At 40.0% G+C, this 14,309-nt stretch overlaps 7 protein-coding genes across 7 annotated transcripts; all 7 read right to left on the reverse strand.

Moving 5' to 3' along the window:
• Positions 1–27: 27 nt before the first annotated feature.
• Positions 28–1,974, reverse strand: TM35_000461370 (amino acid aldolase; the record flags this gene model as incomplete). Its single annotated transcript, XM_029030316.1, has 1 exon — positions 28–1,974. One exon carries the CDS (start codon positions 1,972–1,974, stop codon positions 28–30), a length of 1,947 nt encoding a protein of 648 aa, XP_028878384.1.
• Positions 1,975–2,713: 739 nt separating this feature from the next.
• On the reverse strand, positions 2,714–3,685 carry TM35_000461380 (uncharacterized protein; the record flags this gene model as incomplete). Its single annotated transcript, XM_029030317.1, has 1 exon — positions 2,714–3,685. One exon carries the CDS (start codon positions 3,683–3,685, stop codon positions 2,714–2,716), a length of 972 nt encoding a protein of 323 aa, XP_028878385.1.
• Positions 3,686–4,243: 558 nt separating this feature from the next.
• TM35_000461390 (uncharacterized protein) lies at positions 4,244–5,608 on the reverse strand (the record flags this gene model as incomplete). Its single annotated transcript, XM_029030318.1, has 1 exon — positions 4,244–5,608. The coding sequence occupies one exon, from the start codon at positions 5,606–5,608 to the stop codon at positions 4,244–4,246; it is 1,365 nt and encodes a 454-aa protein (XP_028878386.1).
• Positions 5,609–7,551: 1,943 nt separating this feature from the next.
• On the reverse strand, positions 7,552–8,592 carry TM35_000461400 (putative mitochondrial carrier protein; the record flags this gene model as incomplete). The annotated part of the gene is made up of 1 exon (XM_029030319.1): positions 7,552–8,592. The coding sequence occupies one exon, from the start codon at positions 8,590–8,592 to the stop codon at positions 7,552–7,554; it is 1,041 nt and encodes a 346-aa protein (XP_028878387.1).
• Positions 8,593–8,969: 377 nt separating this feature from the next.
• Positions 8,970–9,839, reverse strand: TM35_000461410 (uncharacterized protein; the record flags this gene model as incomplete). Its single annotated transcript, XM_029030320.1, has 1 exon — positions 8,970–9,839. One exon carries the CDS (start codon positions 9,837–9,839, stop codon positions 8,970–8,972), a length of 870 nt encoding a protein of 289 aa, XP_028878388.1.
• A 574-nt stretch (positions 9,840–10,413) lies between these two features.
• On the reverse strand, positions 10,414–12,246 carry TM35_000461420 (uncharacterized protein; the record flags this gene model as incomplete). The annotated part of the gene is made up of 1 exon (XM_029030321.1): positions 10,414–12,246. The coding sequence occupies one exon, from the start codon at positions 12,244–12,246 to the stop codon at positions 10,414–10,416; it is 1,833 nt and encodes a 610-aa protein (XP_028878389.1).
• Positions 12,247–13,225: 979 nt separating this feature from the next.
• On the reverse strand, positions 13,226–14,098 carry TM35_000461430 (uncharacterized protein; the record flags this gene model as incomplete). Its single annotated transcript, XM_029030322.1, has 1 exon — positions 13,226–14,098. The coding sequence occupies one exon, from the start codon at positions 14,096–14,098 to the stop codon at positions 13,226–13,228; it is 873 nt and encodes a 290-aa protein (XP_028878390.1).
• Between the last annotated feature and the right edge of the window lie 211 nt (positions 14,099–14,309).

Below are 14,309 nucleotides of genomic sequence, written 5' to 3' on the forward strand. Positions count from 1 at the left end.
ATATATATATATATATATATATATCCCTTACATTTGAATATGTTGATGTTGCCCTGACCAAACATTCCATCTCTCTCCTCTGTATGTCGGCAATACTTCTACGGCCGTGCCATCCTCTGCGATGAGAAGATAAACATCCACAAGTTCCGCCAAAACACTGTTGCGCTGCGGGCGAAATACCACGGGAACACCAATATCAAGAATGGAACTATCATCTGTATTGCCATCTTGTCTGGAGGCCACCGCAATCTCAACCTCTGGATCCATCTGCATACACAAGCTACCATGCACTGTCTGTAGATGCATAGGATACACCGCCTGTGAAGAAGGAAGACTTTCTCCAAATCCACTACACAAAAATAATCGCCGTGAATTACACATCACCACTCGAGTGGTGGTAAGAGCAAAGAAGAGGGCTGGTGTGAAAATGGAATCTATATAACGATCCAGTCTCTGATCACACAACAATCCACTGCCAATACACACCTCTGTAAGTGTATCATCATTTGCAGAATTCACCAGAGAGGCGCTACTACCACCTGTGATGATAAAATTATCAAATGAGAGTTGTTTCTTATATGCAAGCCAACGCAGAATAGAACGACGACGTGCCTTTACGTGTTGCTCTGCACGATTTTTATACCATTTCATTAATGGATACGACATAAACCACCGTGCGGGTATACAACAGGAAATACCTTCTGTCGCCACAGGACCAACATCTGCACAGGCAACATGTGTACCCTCTGCGAAGGATATCCCTTGAATGATGAATTGTACTCCAACGGGTAATTTTTCTTTTTTCATCTTTGTGTTAAAATTTTCCACTTCCGTGAAGAAATCCATAACTTCTTGTTCTGTGCGAATTCCATATGAACTTGTATCTCCTGTATTTTTCTCTTCCATTCTCTCATACTTAGGGTTCAACTTTTGCAGGGTATCAAAGAGATTCATTGGTTGAAGTGATGGATCTACGAGAATGATCACATTTATCTCAAGTGATTCCACCGCGTTATCAAATCCCAATTTCGTATATTTATTATCACGAATCCACGCCTTTGCGGCTCCCCACAAAAGCTCCAACTGTCGCACCGCATTCACCACAACACTGCAGCGCACCTTCGCCACTGCAGCACCACTCCCACTTTTATTCTTTTCATTACCACTTGTTTTTGTTTTTCCGGGTGTGTGTAGGGTCATGGCCTCCAGATACATCTCAGCATCCACGGCTTCTGTTAACGGTCGACTGAGTAAAAGAGATGCAAAGGAGCCGCGGTTCGCCCACCAAAGCATTTCCAACGCCGTGGATGTACACAAACCGGCAACAAACGGCGTCTCGGGAGTAATGGTATCATACTCCACACATGGATGCGCGAGGCGTTCGAGTAGCACCGCCGCCCGCTCGAGTAATTCTGGACATCGCATATTAATAGTCGACAGACGAATTTGTTTCTTACCGGCGAGGAGGGCTAATCCAACACTACGTACATTGGCCTCAAATGCCGTGTTATCCACAAAGGCGACCGGACACCAGGCAAGTTGCATAGATGAGGTCAGTTCCCCCGGTCCACGCAGGGCTTCAGAAACTCCCGCATGAATTGTTCCACCCACTGCGGGTAATAATGATGGGGAGGAGGATGAAGTGATTGCTGCTGTTGCTATTCTTGTGTCTGATAGTGGTGGGGTGACCGCCTCTGCGGCTTCTGATTTTTCCTTTCCTGTTGTTGTTATTCCATCGGATGTCGTTGCCGTGGCGACGCATTTGTTGCCTGGGTGTAAGAACGGGAAATGGGCGGAACTCCCAATAAAGCCATTCCTTGATAAATACACGTGAAAGAGTTGTACAGATCGGGGGACGATGAGACGACCACGACAGAGATTCCAAGCACGACGGTACTGTGTGATGGCGTATACAGAGTACGCAGCAGAGAGAACAGCTGCGGCAATAATGGAAATACGACCAAGAAATTGCATTTTTCTTTTTCTTTTTCTTTTTTTTTTAATGATTTACTAAACCCTCCACTAGATACACACTCCTCACTGGCAATCTCGGAGTTTCTTTTTTTTTCTTTTTGCTTCTCTTCTGTTTTTTTTTTTGTTATTTTCCTTTTTTCCAGCCCCAGAACTTTTTTAGCGTATTAAATAGGAACAGGTACTCTCTCTCCTATTCCGACTAATGTGGCCGAGTTCTCTTCTCTACCTTCCTGTTTTTTTTTTCTTTTCTTTTCCTTTTATTCTCTTCTTCTAATTGCTGTCTTTTTTTATTTTTTATTTTTGCTCTGATTCTTTTCAAGAAGTATAGTGACCCTTTCACTACTCACTTCTTAGATTTATTGATCCATACAGAAAGAGAGAGAGAGAAAAAAAAAAAAAAAGAGAAACGAATCATAAGTAAATAATAAGCATTTAATTTAAAAACATTTATACCGACAGAAGTTTGCAGAAGGGTACCTCATTCTCTTTGGTTTCTTCTTTTTCTTTTTTTTTTTTTACCTCTTCTTTCGACTATTCTATAATGATATGGTCTCTTTCTATCCCATTATGTCCACTCTTCGTGTTTAATATCTCCCCTTTCCTCCTCCCCACTTTTCTTTATTACTTCCATTGACTCACTAGAAAGAGATATATAGATAGATGGATGTATGCATATTTCATTCTGTGCCTTGCTGTCCACGGTTGTATCTCTTCAACTAAAACGTTCTTCTCTCTTATTTTACAATGGAGTGATTAACTCACGAATGCGTCGATATTCGTCCTTTGATAATAACAACCCACCACTACTAGTATTAACATTATTCTTCTGCTGTGGTTGTGTTGACTGACACCTGTAAGATTTCCCAAGATGTTGCTGTCGCCCCTTTATCATAGAACTTCTACCGTTCCTTGCTGTTTCTGCGCCAGATCTCAACATGGATCTCGTTGTCATTGTGTTATTCGTATTCGCAGTAGTATTAGTATTCGTAGTATTATTAGTATTAGTATTAGTATTAGTATTCGTAGTTCTGTGTGTCATTAGGGATGAAGGAATAGATGCAGAAGATCCAGGTCTATTGCGAGTTGTCATTGTTGTTGTTGTTGTTAGTGTAGAGGCGGAAGCAGGACGTTGTAGTAACTCTGGTGATGATGTTTTCATACCATTCACTGTAGTAGTGGCAGCAGAGTGAGGCGTCCCATATGTACACCAGTGACGTTTTCTACACATTTCGCTTCGGCTCCAGTTTTTATTTAAGACTTTAATGGGCTTTTCAAAGGATTTGATATTGAGAGATGCGGCATCAAAGGATGTGTCTGTACACACTGTGTCTGCTACTCCTACTTCTGATGGAGATAATAATGATAATGATAATGATAATGATGATGGAATTATATTTTCTGTGTTGACTGTTTGCATACACTTCGACTCTACGTTTCTCTCATTCTGATATTCGCCTTGCATGAGTCGCTTCATCACCGGTACTCCGTCTTCGCACAACTGTCCACCACGACTCCTTGCACACAAGTACGTGTCTAGCCCAATTTTATTAGAGCCTACAAGTCTCTCGGAGGTGGAATGAAGATTGTTGTGATTGTTCTTATTGTTAAATTGCCGCTCAATTGATTGGTTGTAAAGAGCCGCTATTTCATCTCGACGTGCCGCGCGAAGACGTTCGGCTGTTGTGCGTGGGGCGGAATCATCCCTCCACATTCTCTTTAATGTTTGTATATGTATATATGTATATATATCTGTATGTATATATAAGCCTTCTATAGGTGTTCGTAGTGATATGGAAATAAATCACAATATTTTGTATTTGTATCTCTATAATTGTTTATTAGTGTGTTGGTAATGAGTTTAGAAAAGAGTATGGACAATTATCTTTTCTTCACAGAGACCAGACACACAAACACACACAGAGAGAGAAAAGAGAGAAAACCTCCTCACCTTTTCTTTTCTAGTCACTTTCTATGGAATTTTTATCGATGGATCTGTCTAATGCAAGAGAAGAGAAAATATGTAATGGTGAAGATAATAATGTTTATAGAGTAACATGTAAATAATAGTAGTGAAACACAGGAAAGAATACAGTGGACGTAAATGTATAAACCATAACAATAAATAAATAAATAAATAAATAAAATAAATTAAAAAAGACAAAATTTCGATAATCAGAATCCATAGAAAGGGAGAGTACGATAAATGATAATAATTGAATGAAAAAAGAAAAGGGGAAATACAATGAAAGGAATTATATACCCTGCAGAGTTACGGTGTTGTCATGACGTTACTACTACTTCTACTGTTATTACGTTCCCCACTGTAATACCGCAGCGCAGGCCAGGAACTGAATGAACCCGGTGCTGGCAGAGAAACACTAACACCAATATTATTCTTATTCTTATTATCAGACATAGCTGCGGCGACAAGTGCCTCTAGCGATAACGATGATGATGGTAGCGATGCTGATGTAAAAAATAAAGAGGATGCCGAGACACCACGAAACCTATTGTCACTACTATTCGGATTATTATTATTATTACTATTAATAATATTATTATTGTTATTATTATTATTATTATTATTATTAATAGTAGTATAATTAGTAGTAGTTTGAAAGTCATCTGCTGCGAGAACTTCTGCCATAACGCCTGGTTCAATATACACCGGTGGGCGAAGTGCATGTACTTCTGGTCTCCGCCCCAACACAAACGGCTCTACAATTGTACGTCCATACATCGTGTTGCCATTATTATTATTATTATTATTATTATTATTATTATTATTATTAATACTGCTACCTGTGCTGGCGTTACGACGGGCTTCAAGTAATGCGGCAAGTCGTCTGGCCTGTTCTTGTCTGCGGAGAAACAACGCCACGCCCGGTGTGGACTCCAGTAGACTCTCTCTACCGATTTGTTGTTGTTGCTGCTGTGGTGATTGTGATTTCTCGGATGGTGAGTGATAGTGATGTATCTTTGGGGTAAACGTACACTCTTCATCATAATCCGTCTGTAGTGATCGCTGTTCCGCCAGTTTCTGTTCACGGCGGCGTTGCCATAATAAATTGCGTTGCTGCACTCGCAGTACGGATCCACCGCGGGGTGTAATAAAGGAGGAATCCCCACGATGTGTACTTTCTTCTCTTTGTGCGGTTAATCCACTTCTTCTTCTTCGCTCACTGCCATTATTATGATTATTATTATTATTATTATTATTATTATTATGATTATTATTATGATTATGTGTATGGATGTTTACCGTTGTATTCATCGTCGGTGTGTGTTGTTGCCGGGGATCCGGTGATGTGAGGACGGGTGGAGTGTTTAGATTCTTCACTCGCAGAGACTCTTTTTTCTCTCCTTCTCCTTGTGGAGATGAGGGATGGATATCATCTCCATACACCGTGGACCTTATCCCCATTGGACTACTGTACTTCACATGAAATTGTTCCTCTTCTTCTTCATATTCCTCTATTTCTATTTCATTTTCATTGTTGTTGTTGTTATTATTATTTTGGATCTTCTGACGTTCTGCCTGTTCCTTTTGCTGTTGATGTTGAATCCACGCGGAGTTGGCAATAAGTTTCTCTCGTTGCCGTAAGAGAAATTCATCCTCGGAAGGTGTATCCATCTCCTAGATGGGGTAGGAAGAAGAATATATATAAATAAATAAATAAATAAATAAATAAAGTGTAAATAGAAATAAAATTTAAATACAGGTTCTTTCTTTCTCTCTTTCTTTTTCTCCACTACTATCTACTAATAGTGGGCAATAGAATGTGGGTAGTGCTAGAGTAAAAAAGAAAAAAGGGGAAAAGAAAAAAAAAAAAAAAAAATTCCCATGAGTATACGAAAATACAAATTGGACTTGAAATTCACCCCCCAAAAAAGATAAATATTAACATAATATGTGATTTTCATTTTTCCTTATTTACCCCAAAAGAAAAGGGCAATCGATATGACGTGCGCCGTTGGCATTATCATTGTCATTCTGCATACAGCGAGAGAAGTATAATGACACCATATCACAGATAAATTATATTATGTAAATATATATATATATATATATATATATACATGTCTGTGTGTATATTAACTCTCACTCTTCTGATTGGCAATATTAAGAATAAAAACAACGACATCGTCCATTCCTTTCATAAATGGCTGTATAAATACGTTGAAAGAGTATATCCTCTCAGGGTGTCATTACAGTATTCCCAGAGTGACTACTACTCTTATTACTGCTGTATTTCCTCTCTTCTCATGGTAATAACATTGTGTCTAGCAATAAAACTAAGAAGAAGTAAAAAAAAAAAAAAAGAAGATATAGAAGAAAGGCAAGAAAAATAAATACAAACATAAGAAATAACAACAACAGTGGAATATATATATATATTTGAATTATATCAGTTCAACATTATTACATTTCTTCAGTACCTTTTAAGAAGGTACAAGAGAAGAAAAAGATCAACAAGATCACAAGAGAAAGTTGGACTCAATAAAAATATATAAATATATAAATAAAGAAAATGTAAACAAATGTACATTTATTTATTCTGACGACCTGCAATAAGAATGCTTAGGAGAATATGAGTTACCGTTTTCATTTCACTACACTTTTTTTTTGTTTTTTTTTTTTTTTTCCTTCATTTGCCAGTCACTGCAAAACGAGAAAAACAGGGCGAGAAATCCCGATGTGAGGAAGAAAAAAAAAAAAAAAGAGCTACAAAACAAAAAAAAGGACAGAAGATTCATGAAATCAAAAAGAAAAAGATAATAAAAATAATAAAAAAAAACGATTTCATGTTTGTCTTCCTTTTTGATCTTCTTCCATATTCTAGTTATTTAATAACTCTGTTTACACGTACACACACACATATGTATACATGCTTTCGTATAAAGGGTGACGAAAAAAAAAAAATAAAATAAAACATTATCGGGTAAATTACAAAAGAAAGATATTAAACACACACACAGTCGCTTGGATTACGCAAAAAAAAAAAGAAAAAAAAAAAAAAAAAAACGTCAGACAAAAAAAAAAAAAAAAAAAAAAAGAGATAGATAGAAGTAAAGTGAGAAAAAAAAAGAAGAAGGGGGTAAATAATAGGCACATCAAAGCCGTTAGCATAAGATAGCGATTGGACAGAGGAAAAAAAAAAAAAACACATCTATTTTACCATCATCCATCTTATTCCTCATTCGCTTTTCCCAAATACACAGACTCTCATCACTACTACTATTATTATTATTATTATCGTAATCATATAATATCAACTATTTCTATTTTCTTGCCTTATCAAATCCCCTTTTTTCCCCTCATCCCTCCCTTTCACTGCCTCAAAAAACAAAAAAAAAAAAGGTTTTCCATAAACTTCCAGTCTACACATCCCCATAGACTCGTTATGGAGGGCAATCAAAAACAACAGTGGAAACAGATCCGTAAGAATAACAAGGTCAAAAAACAAAAAAAAAAAAACTCACATTTTTTTTTTCTCCAACATTTTAATTATTTACTATTATTATAAATATTATTATTTCCTCTTCTCCCCACTCCCCATTCCCCATTCCCCTTCCCTATTGTCCACACTTATCAAACCCGCATCGCTGTTGTTGGACGCGGCGGCGGCGGCTGTCCGCTGCGGTCTTTGCCCACTCGTAGACGACCATCGCGGCCCCGCACACCGGCCCCGCCTTCACCAGCGAGGCGCCCAGTCCTCTGTACATCCCCCGCACACTCATCCATCCCACCATCCCACCACTGCCGTACACCCCATGAGGAATGGAAACACCACCACGGAAGACTCCTACACCCCGCGCCTGCGCCATTGTCTTGATAGTGTCGAGTGGATACAAGAGAGTCCACGTCGCCATGGACGCGAGGCTGCCGGAGAGAAATGCGAGTTGTGGCGCGGAGGCATCACGGAAAACATCCGCCACACCAGTGCCCCACGCCGGGGAATACTGCCCCTGCAGCCAACGCTTACTTACATCATATAATCCAAGATAGCAACTAGCAAAGAGAGTGTCTTTTAGAAGTTGATAACGAAAACCGCGGTAGTAGCCTTTAAGACCTTCTATACGAAAAATATCTAGTGCACATGTCCAGGCATTTCGGGTCTCATTGTGTGTGACAAATTGTGTACGAATTTTTATAACATGCATGGGGCATCCAATGAGTGTACCTACTGCACCTGCAAAGGCACCTGCACGAAAAGGTGAGGCACCAATCCATCCATACGTTTGAGAGAGGCAGTGGATAACATAGGATGAGGAAGTTGTAATAGAGTTCCCATTATCATTATTCTCTTGTTGTTGTTGTTGTTCTTGCTGTTTTTGTTGTTGTTGTTCTTGTTGACGTCGGAAAAGATCCCAAATGGCAAATTGTAAACTACGTTTTGTTGCTGACATCAGTAACGGTGGAGTAACGCCGCGGTAAAGGCTCTTCACTCCCTCCACGCGAGCCATATTCCACATTGTACGTGGAAAGGATCGACCCGCACAGGGTCCTAATGCCTGCATCCGTGTTTTGGCAGTGTCTAGCGGGTGTCCTAACACAACGGATGTGATGCCCTGTGCAGCACCCGGGAGGAAGGCGAGAACCATCTCGCTATCCATGAAACCTCTCATTTATTCCTTCGTAAGTGTCAAATCATAACAAGAATGAAGAGAATGGGGAAAAAAAAAAATAAAGGAAAAGAAAAAATAAAATAAATACATTGGGTGAAAACATAATCAGGTATATACATGTATATATGAGTGAGTGTTTGAGTCTTTTTTTTTTTTTGCTTTTTTTTTCGTTTTTTTTTTTTTTGGTTTTTTACGTGCAAAAAGAAGAGGAAGAGGTTTGACGGCCAAAAGTTTGCTTCCGTACTCACCAATAATAATGAGTTACTCCAAGTGTAAGTATAGTCATTACCAAACACACCAATTTCACATCTTCCTCGGTCGTACAAAGAAACAAAAAACAAAAAAACAAAAAAAACAAACAACAACTATCGTGTTACTTTGTAAGGTTTCACTTCCCACTGATTGTGTTCTTCTTTACATCCAGGGCACAAGATAGGGAGGAGTACTCCATCCTTATCACGCACCATTGGTACAAGTTCACCGTATGGATCCATGCGGAGCAATTGTCGATCACACTTGCCACAGTAATAAGCCATACGAGTCCCACGCGGACGTGAGACTTCCGGTACAGTAGGCTTTGGTACTCCATCCTTATACGTCCATCGACCAATTTCCTCTAGAATAGGAGGAATTTCTACTTTTTCTGTTTGTACCCCACTAGCACTACTTGTGGGGGGAGGATGGAAGTCTTTCACAGGTCCATTCTCTTTCGCGGTTGTTCGAACATAATTATTTGATAACTTTGAACGGATATTGGTGTGATCACCGTGTTCGTCAAATGGCACTGCCTGTTCCCAACTTGTGTGTTCTAGTAAACAACGTGGGCAACTCATGGGAAGTACTTCACCAAATGGTGAAACGGAAAGCGGCAACGGGTTTCCCTCTTGATCCATTGCCAGTACATGATATCCACACATACCACAACGCCATGATATCTTCTTCTTACTTCGCCCGGTGCTAGTCTGCATCTTTTCCTCTGGAGCTCCACTTCGAAGTCCTGGGGAATTTTCCTCCTCAGTCAACTGACCTTCTCGCGGTTGATCTTGTTGTGGATGCCCATTCGCAGAATCTGATCCCCTTGCCATTGCTAGTGGTGAGCCATCCTTGTTTTCATTCTGGGTTGAATCATGCAGCGGTACACTGATGCCCTCTGAAGCATTCTTAAAAAAAGTACCGGAGTCTAGGGCACTGGTGCTTCCTTCTTCTTTATGCAAGGATATTTTTCCCATGGACATCTCTTTACACACCTCACGGGGAGTTTCCTCGTGAGAGACAATTACAGTGGGTATTTGAATTTCACACAAGGGAGCTTCAACCACACCTTTTCTTTTTTCTTTTTTCTTTCCTTTTGCCTAAGAACAAAAGTGAAAACGAAAAAAAAAAAAAAAAAAAAAAAAAAAAGAAATTAAAGGAAAAACAATAGCTGAAAAAACGACGCCAAAAGGGGAAAAAGTGGCGAGAGAAAGCAATAACATCTCTCTGCAATACCTTCTTTTGCACCTCAGTTCCACTGGGGAATTCAGGGGGTCACAAGTTTTCTCACATTCTCACCTCTTACCCCAAATAAAATAAGAAGTAAAAACAAACAAACAAACAAACAAAAGCAAAGAAGAAGCATGTAGAATTATTTTACATTTTCCAGGTTGATATATAAATATATATATATATATATATATGTATTAAATATAAATATATAAATATAAATATAAATATAAATATAAATATGTACATGTGTATTTATATGGATAGCAATTTGAAGAATTGTTTTTTTTTTTTTGCAAAAAAAAGAAAAAGAAAAAGAAAAAGCATTTAGGGGCGTGAGCGTTTCGACTCCTTCACGAGTGTCCGCCTGCGAGGTTCCTGTTGTCCTGCGGTCATTTCCGACAGTGATGGTATTTCAATAATACACACATCCTCTACTTTACCAGGTGCACTAATACCACCCGTGACGTACACACGCCGCTCTTCTCCTGCTTCTTTCGCCAGTGCATGATGAGAGCGGGCGGGAAGAAGTTCCACGTCTTCTTCGTGTGGTATTAGTTTAACCCATGAAATAGTTACAGTAGATTCTTTTTTCTCCTGAAGCCGCAAAATCCATGCATCTGAGAGTGTATTTCCATCAATGCCAATACCTCCATGAAATAATAACTCACTTGGACTAAGCACGCAAGCGGCATGTGCATATCTTGGAGCTGGACCCATACTACCCACATTTATACCAGATATAACCCATTGACCATTCTTTACATCATACACAGCCACATCATTACAGAAATCAAGACCTGGTTTGATGATTGTTTGCAATGCCTTTGCATCTACTTTCTTTCCCCTTGTAGAAGATCCTGTTGGAAATGGTGCCAATCGTCTACCTCCGTGCACGACCATATAGCGATTCAGCAACAAACCAGCCACATGTGAGGAACGGGGAGAAGGTTCTGCAATGCGTTTATCTCCTCCTCCTGCGGATGTTATTCTTCCTCCTCCTGCAGATGTTATTCTTCCAACTGTTCCTCGTTCTCCCCATTTACAGTTTGAAAGATCAAGTGTTTTGATAGCGGGTGAGTAACCAGTAGTAGTGTTTCCACCAAATAGATAAAGATTCTCCTGTAATACACTACCAGTAGAGCATGTAATTGGAAGTGGTGAAAAGGCTGCACCACCACGACCTTGCAATACCGCACCAGTATCCAAGTCAACTCCCATAACATGAGAAGTACGATTATCATGTTTCCAGCCACCAATAAAGAGCACTACTGGATGTTCACGCTCTGCTGAAGTATTCACCTCTCCAGCTGCATTCCGGGTATTGGATTCTTCACCTACTCCACCCTTACCACTCCAATCATCATTTTGTTCTGCTGTATTCTCAACACTGACTGGAGGATCAATAGCATCATCTGTACAAGTAGTAGTAGGAGCAACAGCAGTAGCAGCATTTGCATCAATATGAGGAAGAAGAGAAGGGACAAGTGGCGTCGAAGGATTAGGTGTACAAGTAGCAGAAAATGTTGTACGTACCCTTCCCCGCACTGGGCCCCAATGTACCACCGATGCTGCCAGTGTAGGCCACGAAATACCACCTGGTACATTTGCGGGATGGTGTTTAATAGAAAACTGCCGCGTATCAACCAAAGCCGCAGTATCACCACTATTGTTGTTACTGCTTTTGCCCTTGGTATTATTATTATTAGTATTACTAGTATCACTATCAATGTTCTTCTTGCTGCCGTTACCATTATTATTATTATTATCTTTATCACTATTATCATCTTTATTATCTTTATTATTATTATTATTATTATTATTATTATTATTATTATTGTGACTCGTGTTGAAAGCAGCACTGCCGCCAAGATCTACGCCCCACATGCGTGTTTCTCTGTCCCACCACTCTGCGAAGGGCAAAGGCTCCTGCGGCTCAACTGGGCGCGGGGACTTCAGTATGGGTGGAAGGCCCATCACATCACAACCACCCACAACATATAATAAGCCACTCTTTGGGTGAATGTACGATACATGGCCCATGCGTGTGCGCACAGGTGTGTTCGCAGAGCCAGCGCAATGCAGACGTATTTCCAAATTGGATGGTGGTGTGTTATCCTCCTCAATAACATCTTTCCCGCGTCCTTTTTTTGGTGGCATATTTGTACAATTTTTACTTATTTTCTCTTGTTTCCCCTTTTGTTATTGTTCTTATGCTGGCGGTGGTGGTTGCTGTTTTCTTTGTTTCTTCCTCCTCACTCTTTACTGTTTCTTTTTTTTTTCCTTCTTTCTGCTGAGGTGTGAAAGGACTTCACCCCGGGAGGAGATCTACAAAGAGAGAAAAGGACTGAGATGCTACAACCCTTGCGGTGAGAAAAAGAATAGAATGAATGAAAGCAAATTGTTTTCTGCAGGAATAAGATGAATAATAAAAAAATGTTCACAACAAGAGATAGACACAGACAGTTGTGAGAGATGAAAAAAAAAAAAAAAAAAAAACAGTGTGTAGTACGGGTCCAGAATTAACTGTGATAAGTAGGAAGATCAACAACAATAACAACAACATGAAAAAAAAAAAACAGAAACAAGAAAGAATTAAGCCCATATGAATATTGTGGGTGAGAGATATTCAAATTAATGCGAAACTCGGTTGCAAAGAGAAGATTTCTTTCAGAACTCTGGGTTAAACACCACAGTGAACCCCCAGCAGAAGTAGCAACTGAAAAAAAAAACAGCGTTCAAGTACCCTAAAGATATGCACAGCAAATTTTATTCAAATCAAAAGAAAACTATCAAAAGTTCTTGTATCAAGAGCCTGCGTCAAGCACAAAAAGTAACAACAGAAAGAACAAGATGGATACAATAGTAAAACAGAGAATATATAGACATATTTATATTTATATATATAGATAAATATGTGTATATATATGTATATATATTTAGGGATATCTGAACACCAAGAGGTCACACCTAGAATGAAAATCATTCTTTTCCTGATACAATAACAACACAAGAAGTCAAAAGTGATATATAACATGTGGAGAAACCCCAAAAACCTCTATTCACTGATCCTGTTCCTGTCCCTGTTACTTTTTTTTTTTTGTATCCTTCTTGTTCTTTTTAATAAATATTATTACTATTATTCCTGATTCGTCATTCCCTGTGTTTCTCTGTCCAACACCTCCATGCGTTCCACCAAATCATCAGAGAGAAACCGCGAGGCGTTGCGGGCGAGTCGATTCACCCATCCCGGCATCACCACCGGCAGCAACACCACATCTCCGTTCGGTAGCCGCTCCTCCTCCCGCTCACCGCAGTCATACACCTCCACAGAGTTTCCCTGTTCTTGTTGTTGTCCTTGTTGTTGTTCTGCCCGTACTTCGGGAGGGAGTAGTCGTTTGGCGAAGGCCTGTGCAAAGTTATTGCAATTGTTGCGGATCAGATGGTACGCACGGCCGGACCATTGATGTTCATTGGCCTTAAATTCCAATATGAGTTCCCGCACCTCCTCGCGTGAGAGTCGAGTCTCGCCGAGAATAAGTTGTTCGCGGAATATATGCGGCTCCGTCTGCCGCGGTGTAGTCTCAAACACACCACTTCCCAGTGGACATCGGCCGAATGCGACTTCGAGGCCGTACACCTCCACGCCGGTGTGGTGAACGCCAATGCCTGCGTGGTACAGCACTCCATTCATCTCCGTGATGTCGTACACATTGAGGAACACCGTGTTGGCGGGAAGCTCCTGTATGTCTCTGCTGCTCATCGTAGTAGTAGTAGAAGTAGTAGTAGTAGTAGCCATAGTGTTGTTGTTGTTGCTATTCCCGTCACTAGTACTTCCACCGGTTGCAGCAGCGACACCACTACTGCTATTGATACTGTTGCTCAAATTGCGGAATGGCGTAAGCAAATTCTGTAAAGCGGCAAAGGCTTCACTGGAACTGCGTGACGTGCCATCACTGTTGTTTTTGTTGGCTAAGTTTGTTACTACACCGTAGATATTCCGTAGAGACATGAGAGCTTTAAAATCACCCAGAGAGAAAGAGAGAGAGAGAGAGAGAAGGAAAAATGAAATACAGAGGAGGTATATAGTGAGACAAAGAGAAAAGATGCTCCGCATAAGAATACAAATGTTAGAGAGAATGTACCAACACAATCTGTCCTCTTTTCTTTTTCTTTTTTTTTTTTTACTGAAGAAGAACTCGCAGCGTGTGCAATAGAAAAAT

Source organism: Trypanosoma theileri (assembly GCF_002087225.1).
Source record: "Trypanosoma theileri isolate Edinburgh chromosome Unknown TM35_Tth_46_V1, whole genome shotgun sequence".
In the NCBI taxonomy this organism is placed as follows: domain Eukaryota; phylum Euglenozoa; class Kinetoplastea; order Trypanosomatida; family Trypanosomatidae; genus Trypanosoma; species Trypanosoma theileri.